Consider the following 20,936-nt stretch of genomic DNA (forward strand, 5'->3'; position numbering starts at 1 on the left):
AATCCAATCTTGCTCGTTACTGTACGACTGTGGTTAATTAGTGCAACGACAGACTTCTGCAGCTTAAGATGACTTCCAGCCAATGCAGTGGTTACGAGTGCAACGAACTTGAAATGTAGATTTGAAGTGGAGTTGAAAGTGAATGACTATATTGGTCGGTTTTCTTCTCTCGTGACACGTATTCACCTTCCAAGCAGAAACTGAGCTGGATCGTGGTTTCAGCACCTGAGTGCCAACATACATAGCAAGGGAGAAGCAGTGAATATTGATCCACTGCATGTCGAAGTAAGAAACGAAAGAGGAATGAAATATCTGAGAAAACCAAGTAGAAAATACAATGTACAAACAGAATTTGAGACGAGTAGAAACATATTGAAGATAAAATTTAATTGTTGAACTCTGTGTCGTCGCCTAGTAAACAAGGGGTCCCGGGTTGAGTTCCCGGTGGAAACACACAGCACAGTAGTTCGGATCCTCCTTTAAGCTGTAGGTCCAGTCCCGATTTGCCTATGTGTGCATAAAGTACATTTAAAACAACAAATCAAATCCTTCCAGATCGCAGAAGCTGTCTCATTCATTCTAAGGGCATTACCATTTATAAACTCACTAGAAATCCTAAACCCGAAAGTAAATTGTCTTCCATATGGGTAAAATCAATACACCCTGTCATACAGGCACATCATATCATTCATCGTCCTAGCCTTCCTACGGGCTACAATCAGTTTCCACAACAAGAACTCAGTAAACCTTTCTATTCCCTCCCATCATGCTACATTGCTTGCCCACCAAAATCTTATTGATTAAACTATACTAACAATATCAGGGGGTGCATATATATTATCCAGTTTATTATTGTGTAGCCTTCTCGACTCACCAAATATCTTCCAAAAGAATGATTTCCAAAAACTTAATGTATGTTCCCAATTTATTGCAAGTTACCACGTTTCACGCTCATACAAATTTACAGACATAATTAATTATCAACAACAAAGAGAATAAACAACAAAAATAGATTTTAGATTGACAAATGACCAACAACAAAGAGAGTAAAAAACAAAAATAGTTTTCTCAATGACAAATGACCATCAACAAAGATAGTAAACAACAAGAATATTTTTTCAATAATAAATGACCAACAACAAAGAGAGTAAACAACAACAATATATTTTAGATTGACAAATGACCAACAACAAAGAGAGTAAACAACAGAAATAGATTTTCAATAGCAAATGACCAACAACAAAGAGAGTTAACAACAAAAATAGTTTTTCAATGACAAGTGACCAACAACGAAGAGTGTAAACAACAAAATAAATTTTACACTGACAAATGACAAACAACAAAGAGAGTAGACAACAACAATAGTTTTTTCAATGACAAATGACCAACAACAAAGAGAGAAAACAACAAAAATTGTTTTTAGATTGACAAATGACCAACAACAAAGAGATTAAACAAAATAAATAGTTTTTCAATGACAAATGACCAACAACAAAGAGAGTAAACAACAAGAATAGTTTTGTAAATGACAAATGACCAACAACAAGGGGAGTAAACAAAGAAAATAGTTTTTTCAATGACAAATGACCAACAACAAAGAGAGTAAAAAACAAAAATAGTTTTTTCAATGACAAATGACCAACAACAAAGAGAGTAAACAACAAAAATAGTTTTTTCAATGATAAATGACCAACAACAAAGAGAGTAAACAACAAAAATAGATTATAGATTGACAAATGACCAACAACAAAGGGAGTAAACAACAAAAATAGTTTTCTCAATGACAAATGACCATCAACAAAGATAGTAAACAACAAGAATATTTTTTCAATAATAAATGTCCAACAACAAAGAGAGTAAACACAAATACAGATTTCACACTGACAAATTATCTACAAAAAAGAGAGTAAACAAGAAAAATAGAATATAGACTGACAAATGATCAACAACAAAGAGACTGAGAGCACAAATAGATTTTGGACAGAGAAAGCAAGCAAAAATGTACAAAGTGGGGATGGGTACAAATATAAAAAAGAATCAAAGAGCAAGTATTTTTCTTATTCGAGAATAACCTCTCCATATAGGTGCCCATGTATATGTGATTGTTACTCTCGATTCATTATGACAACAAACCCAGACTTTTTGCCTGGGTAAAAACACAACCTACACACACGCCCAATCACAGCACGATATATTCAGTGTAGGGAATTCTGTAGTAGATTTAGACATTTTAATGAGCATTTAGTAACTGCACTGATGCTAGAAGTATTTCTATAATTCTTTTAACTCGGTTCCTTGTATAACCTTATCCCAACTTCGGAATCTTTTTTTTCGTTTTTTTCGGTCCTTTTTCCCTTTATTGTCTTCTCTGTATTCTCCTTCGCTTCCTAATCCGAAATCCGGATCACGCTTCGAAAGAGGGAAATAAAAGCGACGACAGCCCCGTGTCTTGTATCACACACTCCAGCCCCCTATTCACAGACCTCTCGCTGGAAGATGTATCTGGATTGCAGAAAGGGAAAAGGGATGGAGGAGGGGGATGCTTTCGTCGGAGGAAGGTCGCAGTTAAGGCAGGGGAACTGCTGTTGTTTCCAAACCAAAGCAGGTATCCATTGGTCGCCTCGGATTACTTTCAAGATGTGCTAACGGGACAGATTTCCAGCGCGGCGGAAAGGAAGAGATTTACTGGAGCAGAAGAGAGCGTTTTCAGTCCCTCCTTCTTAAGAGAGATTTAGTGATTTGCTGGAAAGTAAACTTTCTCCAGTAACTCCAAAATGAAGATATACGGGTGATAAGTGTGTATATGTATATATATGTATATATATATATATATATATAACTGCGTGTGTGTGTGTGTAAGGTGCAGTAGATACGTGTTCACCTTGTAACCAATGTGTCTGCTGTTTCGATAACGGTGGAGGCATATCGTGGTTTTGATCCTGCTTTAAACTCTGGTCCACTCCCGATTAGCCTATTTGTACATAAAGTGAAATTAAAAGAACACTCAAACTCAACAAAATCTTGAAGTCTGTGTGCCGGCCCCCGTGGCGGGGTGGTTAGCACATTGTGCTACGACGCCAGGGGTCCCGGGTTCGAATCCCGGCCTGGGCATGGGTGTTTGTGAATGTCCATTCATTAACTTCACCAAATCAAACCAAATCAATTGATGTCTGTGTGTGCGTGCGTGCGTACGCGCGCGTGTTTGTGTGTGTACATGGACGTCAAGAAAATTTTTCCTGCTGGAAAATGAATTTCAATGTAAAATTACATATTTCACACACGTAACTTCATTTCATTCACAGGGATTTATTTTATTTATTATCACGGTGTTGATACATGAACACGATAATTCCAAACTGAAGGAATATTTTCTTTGGGGGTGGATGTACTTTGTTTGCTGGCCGTGGAAATATATTACCCTTCGTGTATCTCCCTAGAAAAAAAATATATCGGGACGGGGGTGGGGATTGTGTAATATGGCTGCTAGTTAACTGTCATATTGCAAAGAAATACTCCGTTCTTTATAAGTGTAGTTTTTAAATGAACATATTTACTACAAATTGCATTAAATAATGTAATTTCAGCCGGTGTCACAGAGTGAATCGTTTCCCCTAGTAAAAGTACCTCCATGTATACAGGCTCTGTCCGGGAAGTAATAAGACTGGCTCTGGCGTCGCGCGCAGACGCACTTGGAGAGGAAACCGATGGTGGGGAAAGAAAGAGGAGAAGTTCAGCTTTTCAACCATACCAGGTTCATTCTTCTCCGAGCAGTGAGAGCGACAGGACAGCCGACGAACATGACCTCTACGCAAGAGACGCGTCACGGCAATAATCCAGAGAACGTTGGAGCAGGTTACGCTGTCAAGTTTTGTGTGGTGCTCGGTAAATCCGGATTTGAGACGATGGAAATGTTGAAGACAGCTACGGCAATGATTGTATGTCCAGAGCGCAAGTTTTCAACTGGCATAAAGCCACTAACAACGGAAGGGAAGACGTGGAGAAGGAGCAGCGATCCGGACACCCTCCGACGACGAAAACTGAAGAAAATGTGGATCGTGTGCGGAAGTTGTTGAACACTGACCGACGGCTGAGTGTCCGTCAAACAAAAAAGCAAAACTTTTTACAAGGAAGTGCTCGAACGACTGAGAAACCGTGTCGTCCGCGTCCGTCTTGAGATCGCAACGACGTGGATCCTGCTGCACGACAATGCGTCTTCGCACACCACGTTCGTTGTCACGGAGTTTCTGACCGCAAAAGTCATAGCAACGCTTCAAAATCCACCGTACAACCCAGATCTCTCTCCGTGCGACTTTCTTCTCTTCCCCAGGTTGAAGAGAGACTTTAGAGGACACCGATTTGCGACTGTAGATGACATTCAAGGGACCGTGACACACAACTTGAACAGCATCCTGCAAAAGAGGTGTCAGCAGGCATACAAACAATGGCAAGATCGTTGGAAGCGCTGTGTCGATGCAGAAGGGTCCTATTTTGAAGATTATTAAGTGTATTCGGAAGTATTGTAAATAAAATTGAGTTTTCTAGAACCAGTCTTATTACTTTCCGGACAGACCTTGTAGTTTCCCCCGGATAAAACACAATAGATTAAATCCATTTTAAACTTTCGCCCTTCATGGTAAAGTTTTCCGGGAGAAGAAATACAATGAACCTTAATTGTGTTGTTTTAGCACCCCGATCTGCCAGTGGTGATTATTCCTTCATTGAAGTTCTTAGTGTTTTTGAGACATTCTGTATTATCATTTGTAAATAAAATACAGAATTACTGGTGAAATACGTGCTTAGCTAATGAATGATAAAGATTACTACCATAATTTGCATAATGGGAACAGATGTTAGGCAAAGTGTTTGAAACAAATGTACTCATGAATTTGTCGTAACAGTTTCAGCCGTCAGAGCCCTGAAAATATAGAAAGAAATACGTAGGATATAGAAACGAATGGGAGGAAGAAAAATTGTGTCAGACAACTTTGTAAACACGATTTCTCCAAGGACTTTCTTCTACTTCCGAAAGCTTGATTTATGGCACAGTCATTTGTCAGTGTTAACTTTGAAATTGGTTCTTGTTAATATAGCAGTTCCCGCCTTCTACAATGAGCATGGAACTTCTTACATGTATCAGAGGCAATAAGAGTTGCTGCGTAATGAAAATTTAATTTGTAATCGAAACTAACGGCCACCATAATTACAAGAATCGGATCTAGGTTTATGCTTGTGAAATAACTCCCATTGTGACACCCTGCCTGTATTATCAAGTTAGCTGTCGAGTTGTGTAGTATTAAAATACATACTTTCTGAGCAGTTTAGAAGTAAATTATTCTGAATATCTCGACCGTTGTCTATCGAATACTGTTCCTTATGTTATTTTCACGTTCTACGATCCTAAAAACATTTAAAACCTTTACATTTTTACGTATAGAGTAACTTTAATTTCTTTTAGGAATTTTGAGTGACCTGTTTTCCACCATCTTTGATTTCTGGACCGCGTAAATGAAATTCTCACTTTAAAGACACCATGAGGAATAAAATAACAATAATTGCCTCTTGTACTCGTAGCAAAGTAAAACCTACGGAATAACTCCTTTCTACGTATTGTTCACCCTTATTAGAGCATCATGTATATTGTAGTATGTTTAAGGAAGGAACCAAACGGCTGAAGTAGAAACCTGGCTCCAACCGTTCAGCTGTTCCAATATTAATTTATGGATGGCAACCCTGGCAAATGGACGGATAATGTAGCTTTACTGTGCTCCTTAATTTTGTGTAATTTATAGAGTTTTTAGTGAGTTATGCCGACTATTCTAACACATGAAGAACTCTAAGTACTATAGTACTATGCAGAATAAAAATTACTCACCGAAATGCAGCATTGACACAGAAATTCAATCAATTTAGCTCGATCCACCCATGTAAACGAAATGCAAGCAAACAGTATTGCCAACCACTGCAAGGTGTTATTTAGAGCAAGTTGCTACCCGTTGATATATCGCAATGAAATCCTGTGTGTAATGTGTTAAAGTTATATATTGAACGACGTGAAAGTGCAGTATTGTGAGCGTATTAAGTTATGCCATTTAAAATGTGCACAGGTTAAAGAAACGACGTAGTATATTTGAAATTCACATGCTGTTGTAAATCTTGTCCCAAGGCAAGATGAAGTAGTCAACAACTAGAATCCACCATCCATATATAAGACTCTCGAATGCTCGATGACCTTTCCTGAACACACCTAATCGATATTCTTAGAATCTGTTCAAAATTCTAGTTACTGTCTATCTTAATATCAAGAGTTTTTTTTACCAGTATATTCAATAGATTTGCCTAAATTTATTGTTTACATAACAATATTTATCATCTAGTAATTTGATGTTCATTTTTTGTATTCTTCCAGTGTCAAGACGGATATCCGCCCAGGTGGCGCAGTAAGCCGGCTTTTCATTGCAAATGCAAACAAGCTGGATTCTGGAAACTACTCGTGTGCCCTTGGGGAGGTGGCAGCTACCACAATAGCGGTTCATGTTTTAAATGGTGAGTAGAAAAAGGCTTATGGTCTATTGCAAGTTGTCATCATAAAAAAATATGAGCTCGCATAACGTAATGCGCCGGATTCTGTGGCCGAGTGGATAGCACATCCCGGGTTCAAATCCCGCTCGGGCTTGGTTGTTTGTGAATGTCCATTCATCAATTTCATCCTTTCATCACTCATCCCCATCTTCACAAATTAGCCAAGAGGCACAAAACGCGAAGTAAAATAAAATAAATCAATCAAACCATAACATAATGCAAATAAACTTAATATGGTGTGTCTACCTAAATCTCTCTGCGAAATTCACATACACGTTTTATAAATATACATTCTTATCATAAAATTAAGAGAAATTGACTACACAATCAGATTTCTTGCTTTCTTGCCTCATGTTTACTTTCACTACAGAATCTAATTCCTGGCTTGTTTCATGTTCATTTTCACTGCATAGTCAAATTCCTTGCTTGTTTCATGTTTATTATCGCTACAGAATCAGATTCCTTGGTTGTTTCATGTTCATTTTCACTGCACAATCAGATTCCTTACTTGTTCCATATTAATTTTCACTATAGGATCAGGTTCATTGCTTGTATCATGTTCATTTAAACTATAGAATCAAGTTCATTGCTTGTTTCATGTTTATTTTTACTACAGAATCAGATTCCTTAGTTGTTTCATGTTCCTTTCCACTACAGAATCAGATTCTTTGCTTGTAACATGTTCATTTGCACTACAGAATCAGGTTCATTGCTTGTTTCATGTTCCTTTTCACTACAGAATCAGATTCCTTTCTTGTATCATGTTCATTTTCACTACAGGATCAGATTCCTTGCTTGTTTCATGTTCATTTTCACTACAGAATCAGATTCCTTGGTTGTTTCTTTTCACTACAGTATCGGATATTTTACAAATCACATTTCGTTTTTGCATCATGCCCATTTTCAGCGAAAGGAAAGTAAATGTATCACAATACAATGGACCCTTCATTCAAGGGCAGGATTATAGTTCCTCCACCAAATATTTGCTGAAATAAGTGAGCAGGAAGTTTCTTCCATGTTAGTTTGTTTTATGCTTGGCTCTGAACATTATCGAACACTGAAGTTTTGCAGTTCTGATCATCGACTTAAAGGTTTCTTTCCCACGCTAAATCACAATTTTAAATCAGAGGACTAAAAACAGGAGAAGGTTTATGATCGTTACTGGTTCAATTGTCTCCTGTGTATTAAGGATTCTCTTCCTGAAGCTTCATGGTTGCCCCCTCCCCTCCCCATCCTCTCCCAACCCAAATATTCCCCCGCTGAGCTCTCTCCTCTCCCACCAAGTTTCTCGCTCATTTTAATTCCTGCTTGAACATTCCTGGACAGGCCCTGCTGTTGGCTGCATGCCGCGAGGACTGTCCTTGTCGGGCTGCACAGGACCAATTCAAAAGGAGACTGGGCAGGGTTGCCAACTCTTGTTTGGATTCATACCCAGATGTGATGTTAACTGGAGTATAGGAGACTGATTAGCAAACATGATAAAGTGTCATATGTGAAATGCACACACTCTCAAATTATTTATATCTCAACAACTACTTCACCTGTTTATGTGAAACTTGATGGAAGTAGCTGCATGTCAGATGAAATGACGAATGATGAAATAGACAAGGGACCAACTCACAAATCCTGCCTCTACACAGTGTATAGTTATTATTTCCATAACACTAACCATAATTTAGTGATGAGATGTATCAAATTATAATAGGTCTGGGATTATGATTATATTTATTATTTCATAAGTGCTATTTAAATCATTTTTCTGAGTCTTATTTCACAACACATTATCTCCTACTATTGGATTAGTATTAATATGGTCCCTACAGGTATATCCCTATTTAATCCTGTGCAAGTACCATTGTTAGATACTGCGTTCACTATCCACTACACCACACCAGGCAGGCCTCTGTCTTTGTCCATGTCAGTCCGGGTCAGTTGGCTCAATGATAAGTAAAGAACTAACACAGCCTACTCGGTATTATTTGGTAGATATTGAAAGCATTAAATACTGTTACCTGTAGGAGTAAAGGGCATTGGTTTACTTACTGATATCTTGGGAACTGATTCAGTTAGACCCTCAGAACCACCGGCTTATTGTGATTGGTTTACCTATCACATGGTTTACATGTGTCTCGGTATGATTCTCTTGATATTTCCGGAACAGTCCAACTTAATCTGATACATAGATAATTCAAATATACTGAATTCTATAGTTAATCTGTATTTCTGATAAACTATGATTGTTATTATGCAACCAAGCCTTGTCATATAGGTCATTTCAGGCTCAAGTAGTTTAAACTGGAGAATTTTGAATTGTGAGTATGAATAGTTAAAACTTAAAATGAAAAAAGTGCTACAAACCAACCCATATTAAATTAGGTTCCGAACAATTAATTCTATGTATTTTCTTACGTGTTATGTTACGTAACGAGTATATAGCGATTATAGTCCATGAAATGTAACACTTTTTCCATCCCGTCGAAACATTTGACGATAATAGTGTGATCGTGACTCTGCCAGCTTATCACTTCCAGTTGCAAACTTCAGAGACGCCACCTGATTTGTTCATCTACTGGTGTAGTTGTGTGAAGCTTTGGCACGATGGGAAATGAATTTATGCCTTACGCACTATCGTGCTTCCAAAGATACTTTCCATTTTCATCCTAGTAGATACACATCCCAAATTACACTGTATTACTAGGGTCATTGCGTGCATATATCTGTTTTCAGTGAACTAGACCCATTGCTTTACTAGAAAAGGAGCGTTCCACCATGTCCTCCATTTTGTGAAACGTATTAATATTTGGTGCTCATTTTGCACTTGGAAATGAACACAACACCAACGTGTTTATGATTCTTGGTGTCATGGTAATGAGATGCATTGAGATGCATGTGAATATTTGGTGGCAAAACGTGCACATATTAATATAGAGAACCATGTGTATGAACTGACAGCAGATTTGCTTAAAATATCTACAGCTTGACCCACATTTAAAGCCAGAATGTATTAGGGAATGTAATATTATATCGCTGTTGTAGATTCATATGTGTGGTAATGGATGAATGTTGTTGATTGATTGATTGATTCATTTAGTTTATTTTACTTCGCGTTTTATGCCTCTTGGCTAATTTGCGAAGATGAGGATGAGTGATGAAATGATGAAATTGCTGAATGGACATTCACAAACAACCAAGCCCGACCGGGATTCGAACCCGGGACCCTTAGCGTCGCAGCGCGATGTGCTAACCACTCGGCCACTGGGTCGGGCTGGATGGATGTTGTGTGTGCGTGTGTGGGGGGGGGGGGTTGTGTGTTTACTACCTTCTTTCAATTCATTCTATAATTTCTTGCATTCTCAGTGAGACAAATTCGCATAAGGGAGATCTCAGGTTCAAATCCCGAAGTTTTTCCATGGTTATTCTTAGTCGCTTCAGTAAATGCTGGGATGTGGCATTTAACGAATGTACTGGACGTTTCTTCGCACTTTCTTCACACCATCTTTACACCGTTCAGCCGAACTCCGTGGCACAGTGGTTAGCATAGCGCGCTACAAAACCAGAGGTCCCGAATTCGAATCCCGGTAAGCGCATCGGTGTTCTCTGTGAGTGTCCCTTCATCGATTTCCTCATGTCATCGCTCATCTTCATCGCCGCGATTGGCCAAAAGTGACAGAAAAGTGATGTAAACAACCAAAATCTTGACATGGTTCAATCCTAATAATACAATTTATTCGTGTTACGTTTAGTGGATTTATTTCAAGCCCGTTTTATGCACATGTAAGCTAATCGGGACTAGATTATACGACTGAGCCCATAGTATGCCAAAGCAGTAGCGCTAACCATTACATTATGAGGTAGACTTATCTCTTCGTATCATAGAGGCATTCACATTTCTTCAAGTTTATTTACCGCACCAATGTCATGAACATAATTGCAATAAAAGATAGTGAACACGAATCAAGTATGTTGGGTAAGCTGAGCGATTAACCACTGGAAAACACGCTACACGCCATTTTGGTTGTGTGATGTCCGTAAGTGGTCTCTTCTCTGTGTATCCCCACCACTCGCAAACTTTAAGATAAAGAAACATGTAGCTGGCAACACTGCAGAAAATTGAACTTTCATTAGCTCCACCACTGGACCGGCACACTCCGCCTCCTTTCAGCTCGTACCCGATATGAAGTATGTACTGACAAAGATCCAGATCTAGTACCACCCTCTGCCAGGCTCTAATGCGATTTTCATGACTTGAATAAGAACTTTGCTCCTTCTGGTTAATGCCTAGATCCTCCTACCCACCGACCAAAACCCTTCCTGATGGCTTCCTGCGCACAAGTCTCCATTATTGTGTGAATTTTTCAGCGGTATAATTATTCATAAAGAATTTCCTCCCCAGGGGGAGTCCCAAGACCATGAACAATGACTTGGTATTATATGTGAAATATGAAATAATGTCCTCTGAATTACAGCCCAAAGCCTCTGTTAAGCCGCACTAGGTTACAATCCTCCACAGTTTTATTGTGATGAGAATTAAGCCATTTTTGTCCCCTCGGGAATAATGGAGGAGGAACTCCCTCAGGAGAGCACGTGGCAACCAGAGGGAAGATGATATTTCCTGTACTCTTTTCCTCTTTCCCCTTGCATAGAAATTAACAGGTGCAGTTGTTAAGTGGTACAATCTTGCTAAATTTCTTGGGATTCTCTGTTTACCGCTTCTCTCTCCTCTTGCTCTTTTCTCTTTCTCCTTCCCTTTCTATTTTTTACTTTCTTTCTCTTTTCTTCCCTCTCTATTTCTTTCTTTCGTCCTTCTCTGTCTCTCTTTCCATCTCTCTCTTCTCTCGCTTTCTTTCTGTCTTCCTCTATTTATCTTTCCCTCTCTTTCTTTTTCACCCCGTCTATCTCTGTCTTTTATACTTTTCCTCCTCTCGCTTTCTTTCTCCTTCCCTGTCTCTCATCTCTCTCTTTCTCTCTTCCTCTATTTCTCTTTCCCTCTGTTTCTCCTATTTTCTCGCTTTCCCCTTCACCCCGCCTATATCTGTATTTTGCACTTTTCTTCCTCTCGCTTTCTTTCTCCTTCCCTGTCTCTCATCTCTCTCTCTTCCTCTCTTCCTCTATTTCTCTTTCCCTCTCTATCTCCTACTTTCTCTCTTTCACCCCGTCTATCTCTGTCTTTTACACTTTTCTTCCTCTCGCTTTCTTTCTCCTTTCCTGTCTCTCATCTCTCTCTCTTCCTCTATTTCTCTTTCCCTCTCTTTCTCCTATTTTCTCTCTTTCTTTTTCACCCCGTCTATCTCTGTCTTTTACACTTTTTTTCCTCTCGCTTTCTTTCTCCTTCCCTGTCTCTCATATCTCTCTTTACTCCTTTTTATCTGTCTCTCTTTTACTCTCCCCACCTCTCGCTTTCGTTCTCTTCCCTGTCTCTCGATCTCTTGTTCTTTTTCTATCTCTTTCCTTCTCTCTCCCTCTTTCTCTTGCTTTCATCATTTTCTGTCTCTCTTTCTCCTCACTTTCCTCTAGACCTCACTGATTTACTTTCTCGCAACGGATACATGGGTTGTAGGCATTTCAGGGTCTGTCCGAAAGAACAGACTTCAGACTTGAAGTATGGTCTTGGCGGAAGTGACGTCACGTAGTACAGTTCGAAAGCGCCAAGAACAGAAGGACGCAAGTACACAGCGTGCAGTGCAGATGGTTGGTGACTAGGTCACATGGTTTCCACACTCGTTGTTCATTTGTTTAAAATCGCGGAGGTAGAAAGCGAGCAGCACAGGTAGATATACGTTATTGGCCAGCAAGTTGTTGGTTATAGTTCTTCTGTGTGGAAATATATGTGTACGAGCATTTGAAAATGCTATGTGATATCCATGGTGAAAAATAAGTGTTTAAAACGCGAGGAAAGTACTCAGTTTTATCTACTGATCGTATTTGGCGCTGCAGTCGAAGTGCAATTCGAAATACTTTCACTTCCAGTCCACGACTTGAAGACCGCACTACAAGACCATACTCGGAAGATGTTCGCTTCAAGTACGGTCTTGCACTTTTCGGACACGATCTCCGATGGCGAGAAGAATAGAATAACCTTCTAAGAGCATGAAAATATCTGTTTGTTTTCTGGATCTCACAGTTCCCGAGCTCCGCCCCGCCCTTCCGCTCGTGATGTCACCACAATTGCAGTGTCTAACAACAAATGCATTTGATCCTTACGTGGGTCTTGACCAACAAAGCTGCTTGACAATTGTGCGATCAGTTGTGTGCTTCTTTTGAAGGACTCGTGCAGTCGACAAGTTTGTTCTAATCATTCGTTTGAATGCAGACAACAAACTTTCTCCTGGCAGGAGTTGTACCAGGATAAACCTTTTCCAGAAATCTCGGTCGCTGGTCCATTGACCACCAGCTCCATTTTTCGATTAGTACACTCTCCCGCATCTCTAGTCTTCCTAAAATCTTCACTATGCAGCAAAATCTGGCAATGGACAACCAATGAGCTGTTATACGAGGGAGAGTCAGATGCAAACCTCAAAAGTCCGACAAAAGATTATAGGACAGACAGTATACAGCTTAAATTTATACGAGGTATCAACTGTTATTTAGAAAATTACCATTTTTGTCACTTCAAAGATGCCGCTTCCTTCACACGCTTGAAACAGTTTCTAGCACTCTAGAAGGCTATAAGGGCCTCCCAGATGGCGCAGTGGTAGCGTCCTCGACTTGTAATCAAGGGGTCCCGGGTTCGATACCCACTTTAAACTGTCGGTCCAGTCTCCATTAGCCTTTCTGTGCATAAAGTGGACTTAAAACAACAATTCAATCAATCAATTCAATATAGAAGGCTACATAAACTATATAAATTCTGCGGCAAATGAGAATTCAATATCTCTGTAAATGTCTTCCACACTGGCAAGTTGAAAAGGAAGTTCGACAATGGCCTCAGCTCGTAGGAAGATGGGTGGAAAGACCTACCTAGTGGCTCATACACGCTCATCTCAAAGATTATTCTTCTTAAGGTATGCAGGCATGAACTATGACTTGAAAATATGTGTACATCAGCAATAGGTCTCTGCTAAAATGCAACAAACATGAGCCAACATACATGCGAAAATCTACTAGATAGAAAACAAAGTTTTATTTGCTCCAATTGTCATGTGGTAGCGACTATTGTCTCACCGGATTGGATGCTTCAACAGGAATAACGTTTATTGCGTTCTGTTCTCTCAGTGTGGTCAGAAATATGTCCAAAATTTCCAACACTCAACATTCATGTTAGACTCTTTTGAGTAAATTATATTTTCATCTGTTTGTTTCTGTGTATCCAGCTCTTTCTCCCCCATCTCTCTTTTCTATCTCTCTCCCTCCTCTCTCTCCGAATTAATTTGTTCCTGTCGTCTACCTCGCGCAAAAGTTTCAACTTTTTCGCAAATCACCGGATGTTCCCGTAAGGTGAAGCTTGTTTTGTTAGAACTTTTTTTTTTTTGGATCCAATTTAGATTTTCCGAGGGTTGCGTCATTTAGGGTTGATTTATCGCCCTTCACCTGCCGGCGTAATCAAAAAGGAACTTTCGGAAAGCTGCCCCCTCTTTCCCCTCTCCCATTTTTCCTTCTGGCTCTTTTCCCTTCAATTATCTGGACCGTCCCCTTTCTGGATTCAAATTTCCAGCCGAAACTTTTCCTACCTGTTGGTTCCTGCGAAGCTTGAATATATTCCTGAACGCGTGTCTGATGCTGTATTCATCTGTGTGCGTTCATTGTGTTCAGCCGTTGCTTTTCGGCCTGAACAACAAGGCATTGTATTTGCCTTTTGCATGATTTTTGTTGAAACTATTCAGCTGTCAATATGCCAGTATCTCAAGGGGGTACATTTTCGCATGAGCACACACATTTATTACCAGGAAACGGATTTATGTCTCAATGCATATCTTCATATGATGCTAAAATCAATGCTATTTTTGACTTCGCCGGTGCCGAAGTTAGCGTCGTCGCCTTGTAATCAAGGGGTCCAGAATTCGATACCCAGTAGAAGCACATTTCACACTAGTTATTAAGACTCGCGTTATATTAATTAACAAATTTTATTGTACTTAAGTACAAGAGCTACAACTAACAGAGACTGTTGTACTGTCGGCCATCTAACAGTGGTGCCAGCCCCATTCTCTATAATGTACAATTACATACACATATATTACAGTTTGGATCCCACTTTAAACTATAGGCTCAGCCACGATTAAACTATCTGTATATATAATGGACTTAAAACAACACTTCAATGTTATTTTGTATTATCTTTGTAAATTGTGCCATGTAAGCTCCAAAAATTCTTTTTACATTAAATTTTCATATTTTCGAACATTTTCCGACATACCAGGTGGTTATAATTAAAGTGACGGTGTTCAGAGTGGTACAGCACGGGCTGTAATGAGAGTAGCAGTCTGAAACTTCGTAGATATGCTAATGAAGCAATGCGCTCGCAAATTATGAAAAAAAAAAAAAAAAAAAGAAGTTCCAATTCTAGCCACCAGGGTAAAAAATGGCGCTGTAAGCAGTCAAAACGTGGAATTTTTCGTAACTCTGACGTCAAAGTCGGTGACATTGCCTAACCATTGTGTGAACTCCCTGGTTGTTGTTGGTGACGCTTGTTGCTTTTTCCTTTAGTAATGTTCATGTAATTCGAATAGTGAAATTGTAGCGATATTTTATTACAAAGAGTATTGTTTTCTGCGATTTATAGTGTTTTTCCTGTAACTATACCAAGTTTTGACTGCTTACAGCGCCATTTTTTACCCTGGTGGCGAGAATTGGAACTTCTTTTTTTTTCTGCATAATTCGCGAGCGCATTGCTTCATTAGCATATCTACGAAGTTTCAGACTGCTACTCTCATTACAGCCCGTGCTGTACCACTCTGAACACTGTCACTTTAATTATAACCACCTGTTACATATATTCCATATTCATTCTATTACTACATTTTTCCTTGTGGTGTTAAATACCAAAGGTTTTGCGTTCACCTGAGCACTGTTCGTTTTGTACTCTCTGTTTATTTTAAATCTTGATAATAGACAATGCATCTGTTATTTTAAGTCTGTCAACAACAGAGGAGTTTATGTAGTGAAATCCATTGCATTTTTTTATAAAAATACACTGCCATTACTTCAGGCGATATATAGAACGCAGTTCCAGTCAATATAAAATTGTCTTTAGAAACAACAGGAGGAGATTCACGTTTCAACACTTAAAAAGCAAATTTTGTAATTCATTGTTTTCTTAACAGAATATAAAGCTCATTTTGTGTTTGATTTTTACATTACATTAATGCTTGATTAATGAAAATTGCCATTTTTCACAATCGTAAATCCATATTTTATTTAGAATTACTATAGTCGACGCGCTAACTACGTTAACGACCGCCTGGCTTTGAAGTCCACGGAGCCCGCCCATCAGCTGCAACAATCACATTCAACGCACAGTGTTGCCACACATCTACTCTACGCCACCTTGTCCCTCGCCGAACAAGCACCATCCCACGGTCTCCAGATTGAAGTTGCAAAGTACGGCAACAGCCTATCCGCAGTCATGACAGCTGCGCCCTTTGGCTGAAGGTTGAGTGTGATTGGACGAAAACAACTCGACCGCTGTTTATCCCCACCCACATTCGTGGCGGCGGCTTTCTTCAGTTCTTCGACGTTAACGAAATAAACGCGTGTATTATACAGGGTTATTCAAAACTTGTACTGTTATTAAGATGTGCTTGCTAATATGTTATGTTCATGTGAAAGAGTAACTCAAAAAGTATTATCTCATTGATGCGTGCATTGGAAAACAGAGAACAGTAAGTTTTAGGTTATGTACGTATTCTCCTCAGCTGTAAAGGGATGTCTAAATCGATTCTTTAGCTTATGGATAATGGAAAAACTATTTCCTCATTAAACTTTTCAATGATATTATTATTATTATTATCCAGATATTATTAGAATAATTAAATCAAGAAGACTTAGGTGGGTAGGCCATGTGGCACGAATGGGAGAGGATAGAGGAGTTCACAAGATTCTTGTTGGGAAACCTGATGGTAAGAGACCTGTAGGAAGGCCAAGACGAAGATGGAGGGATAACGTTGAGATGGACCTAAAGGAAATCTGTAGGGATGGAAGAGAGTATATAGATCTTGCTCAAGATAGGGACAGATGGAAGTTAGTTAGTTACTTAGTTATGATCAGAGCAATGTTTTGGCAATTCATGTTCATTCCGTTCATGTGCTTTGTGTAGTCCCTTTAAATATGTTAATAAATAATGTACTCTAAAGTAATACTTCGATAACAGCTCGACACTTGGTCGTTAATATATTTTTCATCTTCCATGTTTCTGTAGTTCCTTACCTTCTTTTTCGTAGTTTATGATTATTTCGCCTCCTCTTCATGATATATCATTTCCTTTTCTGTTATTCCTCCCATTTTCCTGTTTATTCTCTTCCTGTATCTCTATCAATCTTGTGTTATCTTGTGTTCTCTTCCTTTACTTCTTTATTTCTTGTGATTTCCCATCCCTCCCTCTCTCTTTCCTTCTCCTTCTCTCTGTCTGTCTCATTACTTTATATCTGCCATTTTCTTCTCTATTTGTCTCACTGCGTTATTCCTTTCTCTCTCTCCCCCATCCTCCCTATTTCCCTTTTCCTTTGTCTGTTTGTTTCATTACTTTATATCTGTCACTTTCTTCTCTACATATGTCTCTCTTCGTTATTTATTTTTCTCTCCATCCCTCTCTCTGGGTGTGAGGGGCTTATTTCTCTCCCTTTCTCCCATTCCGTTTCCTCCATGTCTCTTTTTTCACCTCACTTCAGAACATGGTTCGGACACCAAAACTGTAGGTCCAGTATCGATTAGCCTATCTCTGCACATGGCGGACTAATAAGACTTTAACATTAACGTGAGATCAATTTATCTTTCCGGACAGGATTTGTCTAATTTGCACCCCTCCTCCGTTGGGAAAGTTTCTCCGTGCGTTCGTGAATGATGAGGATGAATGATGATGAGATGAAATGGATGAAGGGACAATCACAAACACATATGGACAGCACACAACACAGGTCCCACAGAGGATTCTAGAATCTCGTTAGTCTGCAACATTTGCAGCTTCAGGGGTGTATTACGGGGAAGTTACATTTAGCCCATGAATTAGTCTTTACTTTCAAGAAGCTCTTATTAACATATCATGTTTCGACATAGAATTGATCCTCATCACAAATAAACCAGCATGGATCACATCACACATTTCTTACAGTTACTGAAGCCAAATGTGTAATAATTCTTCAGTTATAGAAGTTTAAGCAATTGACTTTATTTCTTGCGCTGTATTGTGTAATTTGTCTATTTTGGTTTCTAAGGGGTGTTTCATTTTCCTTTCAGGAGAAAATCCAGCCGCAATGCAACATGGGAGCTGTGTATCATGGAAGCGTGGGTTGCCTACATGGGGTTGGATTGTGATTGGACTGATCTTCTTCATACAAAGGTGACGTAGTGTGACGTCACACTAAGGCAAACGTGAAATTGTTACTTTTTTGTATATGAGTATAGTACGTGTTGAGGACTAGATGAAGTTCAACAAAGCAAAAATGACAATGGCGAAACGGAATAACGAAACACAACAATACTATTTAAATACAAGAGAGGGAGACGTTGGTGTGATTTTTTACGTAGTTCAAGTGATATTTTGAATGTTGATAGTAATTATTCAGGAATATGAAACGTGTTTCGAAATTTGGAAAAAAAAAATAAGTGCCGTAAATTCACCATTTTTTTTATTTTTTTGAAAAACTGTCTCTCCTTCGATGTGATGAGGTTCCGGTAATGGTAGTGGATTGTTACCAAAGTGCAATCGCAATAGTTACCATTGACTTGCCAGAAAGTACTGAGGAAAGAAGAAAAATGAATAGTGAAATCTGTAATACACTAAGGTTAAATGCACATAGTGTTTATTGGGTGCTGGGTTTGCATTTCCCGAATCAATCGACAGACAAAATTATTACGAGGACCCAAAAAGTGTATATATGTTGAAGGAGTGACTATTGTTGTCCTGTCAAAAAGAAATTTCCGTGTTTTACTTCAGCCCCTGTTACATAGTGTCAATAGAAAGAATCCCCCACATTCTGTGCTACTAAAGAGAAGACACATGATTTAAAACAAACATAATAAAATTTGTAATTAAACTATTTGTATCTTCAAAATAAAAACAAAAGAATCCGATCACACTGGGTTAGATCATCTAAAAATGCTTTGTTTTCTTTGTCTCGCTGTTGTTGGTTGGCTTTAGGTATTGCACAAGAGATGATTACCCTTTGACAAGAAAGTAAGTTACGCAGTTTGAGAATGGGTTTAGAAAGATAGTTTTCACCACTGCATCGAAGGACTAGTTGGGAGAGAAAAAAATAACAATAATATGAAGTCCCATAGTTTCATGAAAAGTTGATGTAATCGATAAAAAAATGGCACTAAATTGTTTATTCACAAGTATACAATGGCATAATTGGAAATAAAACAATGGACCAAAGACTAGATGTAAAACATTAGCAACAGCGAAGAACAGATGAAAAATAAATTCAACGAAAAATACATTCTATAACACAAGGATACAATGAGAAATAAACAGGAACACAAAGTATAAACAATGGCCGAGAGAGTATTGGAAAACTATAAACAATGACACAAATAGTTTATCAAAAGTATAGACAGTGGTACAGATAGTATACCAAAAGTACAAATAATGGCGCAAATAATGTACAGAAATGATAAACAATATCACAAAGAGCAGATAGAAAATTTACAATGGTACAAATAGTATATGGAAAGCACCACAAGGGTACATGGAGAAATATAGAACAAAGGATTGATGGAAAGTAGGGTGAGGCAGTCAAACGGGAAGATTTAAAAAAATCACAGAAAATAGGGAAAGCAAATATTAGTTAATTTTTGAACATGCATGTACTGTACACGAGTTGAAATTGCTAGTGTACCTGAAAAATGTTCATTCTTTTTTAATATGGTGTCAGTAAGATGGCGTCGTAGGTGTTGCACACATTGTCGGAGTCTCAGAGTAAATCCGCCCATGACGCTTCGTAGCATCTCCAACGGAATGTTGTGGATCTCTTGCCGAATTCGCTCCTTCAAATTATCCCTGATTCTTGGAGGGTTGTCCTTGAATACTTTGGATTTGAGGTAACCCCAAAGGAAAAGTGAGGAGCCCTCAAATCGGGTGAACGGGCAGGCCACGAAATATCGCCGAATGTGCTGATGAGACGACCATGAAATGCGAGTCTAAGCACATCCATAGACACTCTGGCAGTATGGCTAGTTGCGCCATCTTGCTGGAAGCGTGCTTCTTCATCTGGGTCATAGTCATCGAGGGCAGGCAGGATAAAGGTTACCAATATGTCAGCATAACGTCACGGGCGGATTTGCTCTGAGACTCCGACAATGTGTGAAACCAAGGACGCTATCTTACTGACAGCATATTAGGTACACTAGATCAACTCATGTACAGTACATTCATGTTCAAAAATTAACTAATATTTGCATTCTCTATTTTTGTGATTTTTTTTAAATCTTCCCGTTTGACTGTTGAATGTTGACAGGTCATCTTTGTCTATGAAAGAAAAAAAGTAGTAATAATGGGCATGATATTTTTGTCATGTATAGTAACTCACTCTAGTTAATATGTGTAAATTGTACTAACATATATCACCATATTTACAAAATTTCCGTTTCGACTAGTGAGTTAAGCTACATCGTCTGAAATTCGTGACGATATTACCTTGAATAATTCTGTTGGCGTATCCCCGTTCTTGCATAGGTATATAAGCGCCCATCTTATCATATTTTTTTTAGCCCTTGATGCAATGATGAATGGTGAAAACTCATCTTTCTGTATTCTCTTACACCTTTCAGAGCTGTAACTTACTTTTCAACATTATACTGAAAACATACATGGATGTGTTTCTCCATCCCATCAAAAGTTAGTTCTCTTAGAACTGAAGTCAGTGTGAGTATTGAATTTAGTCGAATGAATCTCGTTTATAAAGAACCATGCTCATATTCTAATTCGATTTGGTTGTGTACTTTTAAATCATGAAATTTGTAATATTGTAAATGTCTAAAGAACGGCGAGTACAATTTATATGTACGAAAGTTCAAGTTCTAATCCTAAACATATCTAAGTTTTAGAATATCAGTATAGTTCTTGCAAAGGACAGCATTTTCGAAGGAGCAAGATACTCAATATCCGTAAATGTGAAATGGTAATTTATTATTGAAACAGAGCTTCTTTACTTAAGTTTTAAACTAAATGAAAACAGTATGTCTACATGCTAAAAAAACATTAG

At 38.6% G+C, this 20,936-nt stretch overlaps 1 protein-coding gene across 2 annotated transcripts in view; it reads left to right on the forward strand.

Annotated features, from left to right (window-relative positions):
- Positions 1-18,787, forward strand: part of LOC146003169 (zwei Ig domain protein zig-8-like) — a 614,539-nt gene extending 595,752 nt beyond the window's left edge. Inside the window, exons 6-7 of one of the 2 annotated variants that reach the window (XM_083141354.1) lie at positions 6,407-6,543; positions 17,968-18,787. In XM_083141354.1, coding sequence (XP_082997480.1) covers positions 6,407-6,543; positions 17,968-18,074 — 244 coding nt within the window. In that variant the 3' untranslated portion in view covers positions 18,075-18,787. The remainder of the gene's footprint in view (positions 1-6,406; positions 6,544-17,967) is intronic. The other variant, XM_083141355.1, reaches the window with a different exon arrangement.
- Positions 18,788-20,936: the final 2,149 nt, after the last annotated feature.

The sequence above is a fragment of the Lepisma saccharinum genome, chromosome 19, assembly GCF_977018435.1.
Source record: "Lepisma saccharinum chromosome 19, izLepSacc3.1, whole genome shotgun sequence".
NCBI classification, from domain to species: domain Eukaryota; kingdom Metazoa; phylum Arthropoda; class Insecta; order Zygentoma; family Lepismatidae; genus Lepisma; species Lepisma saccharinum.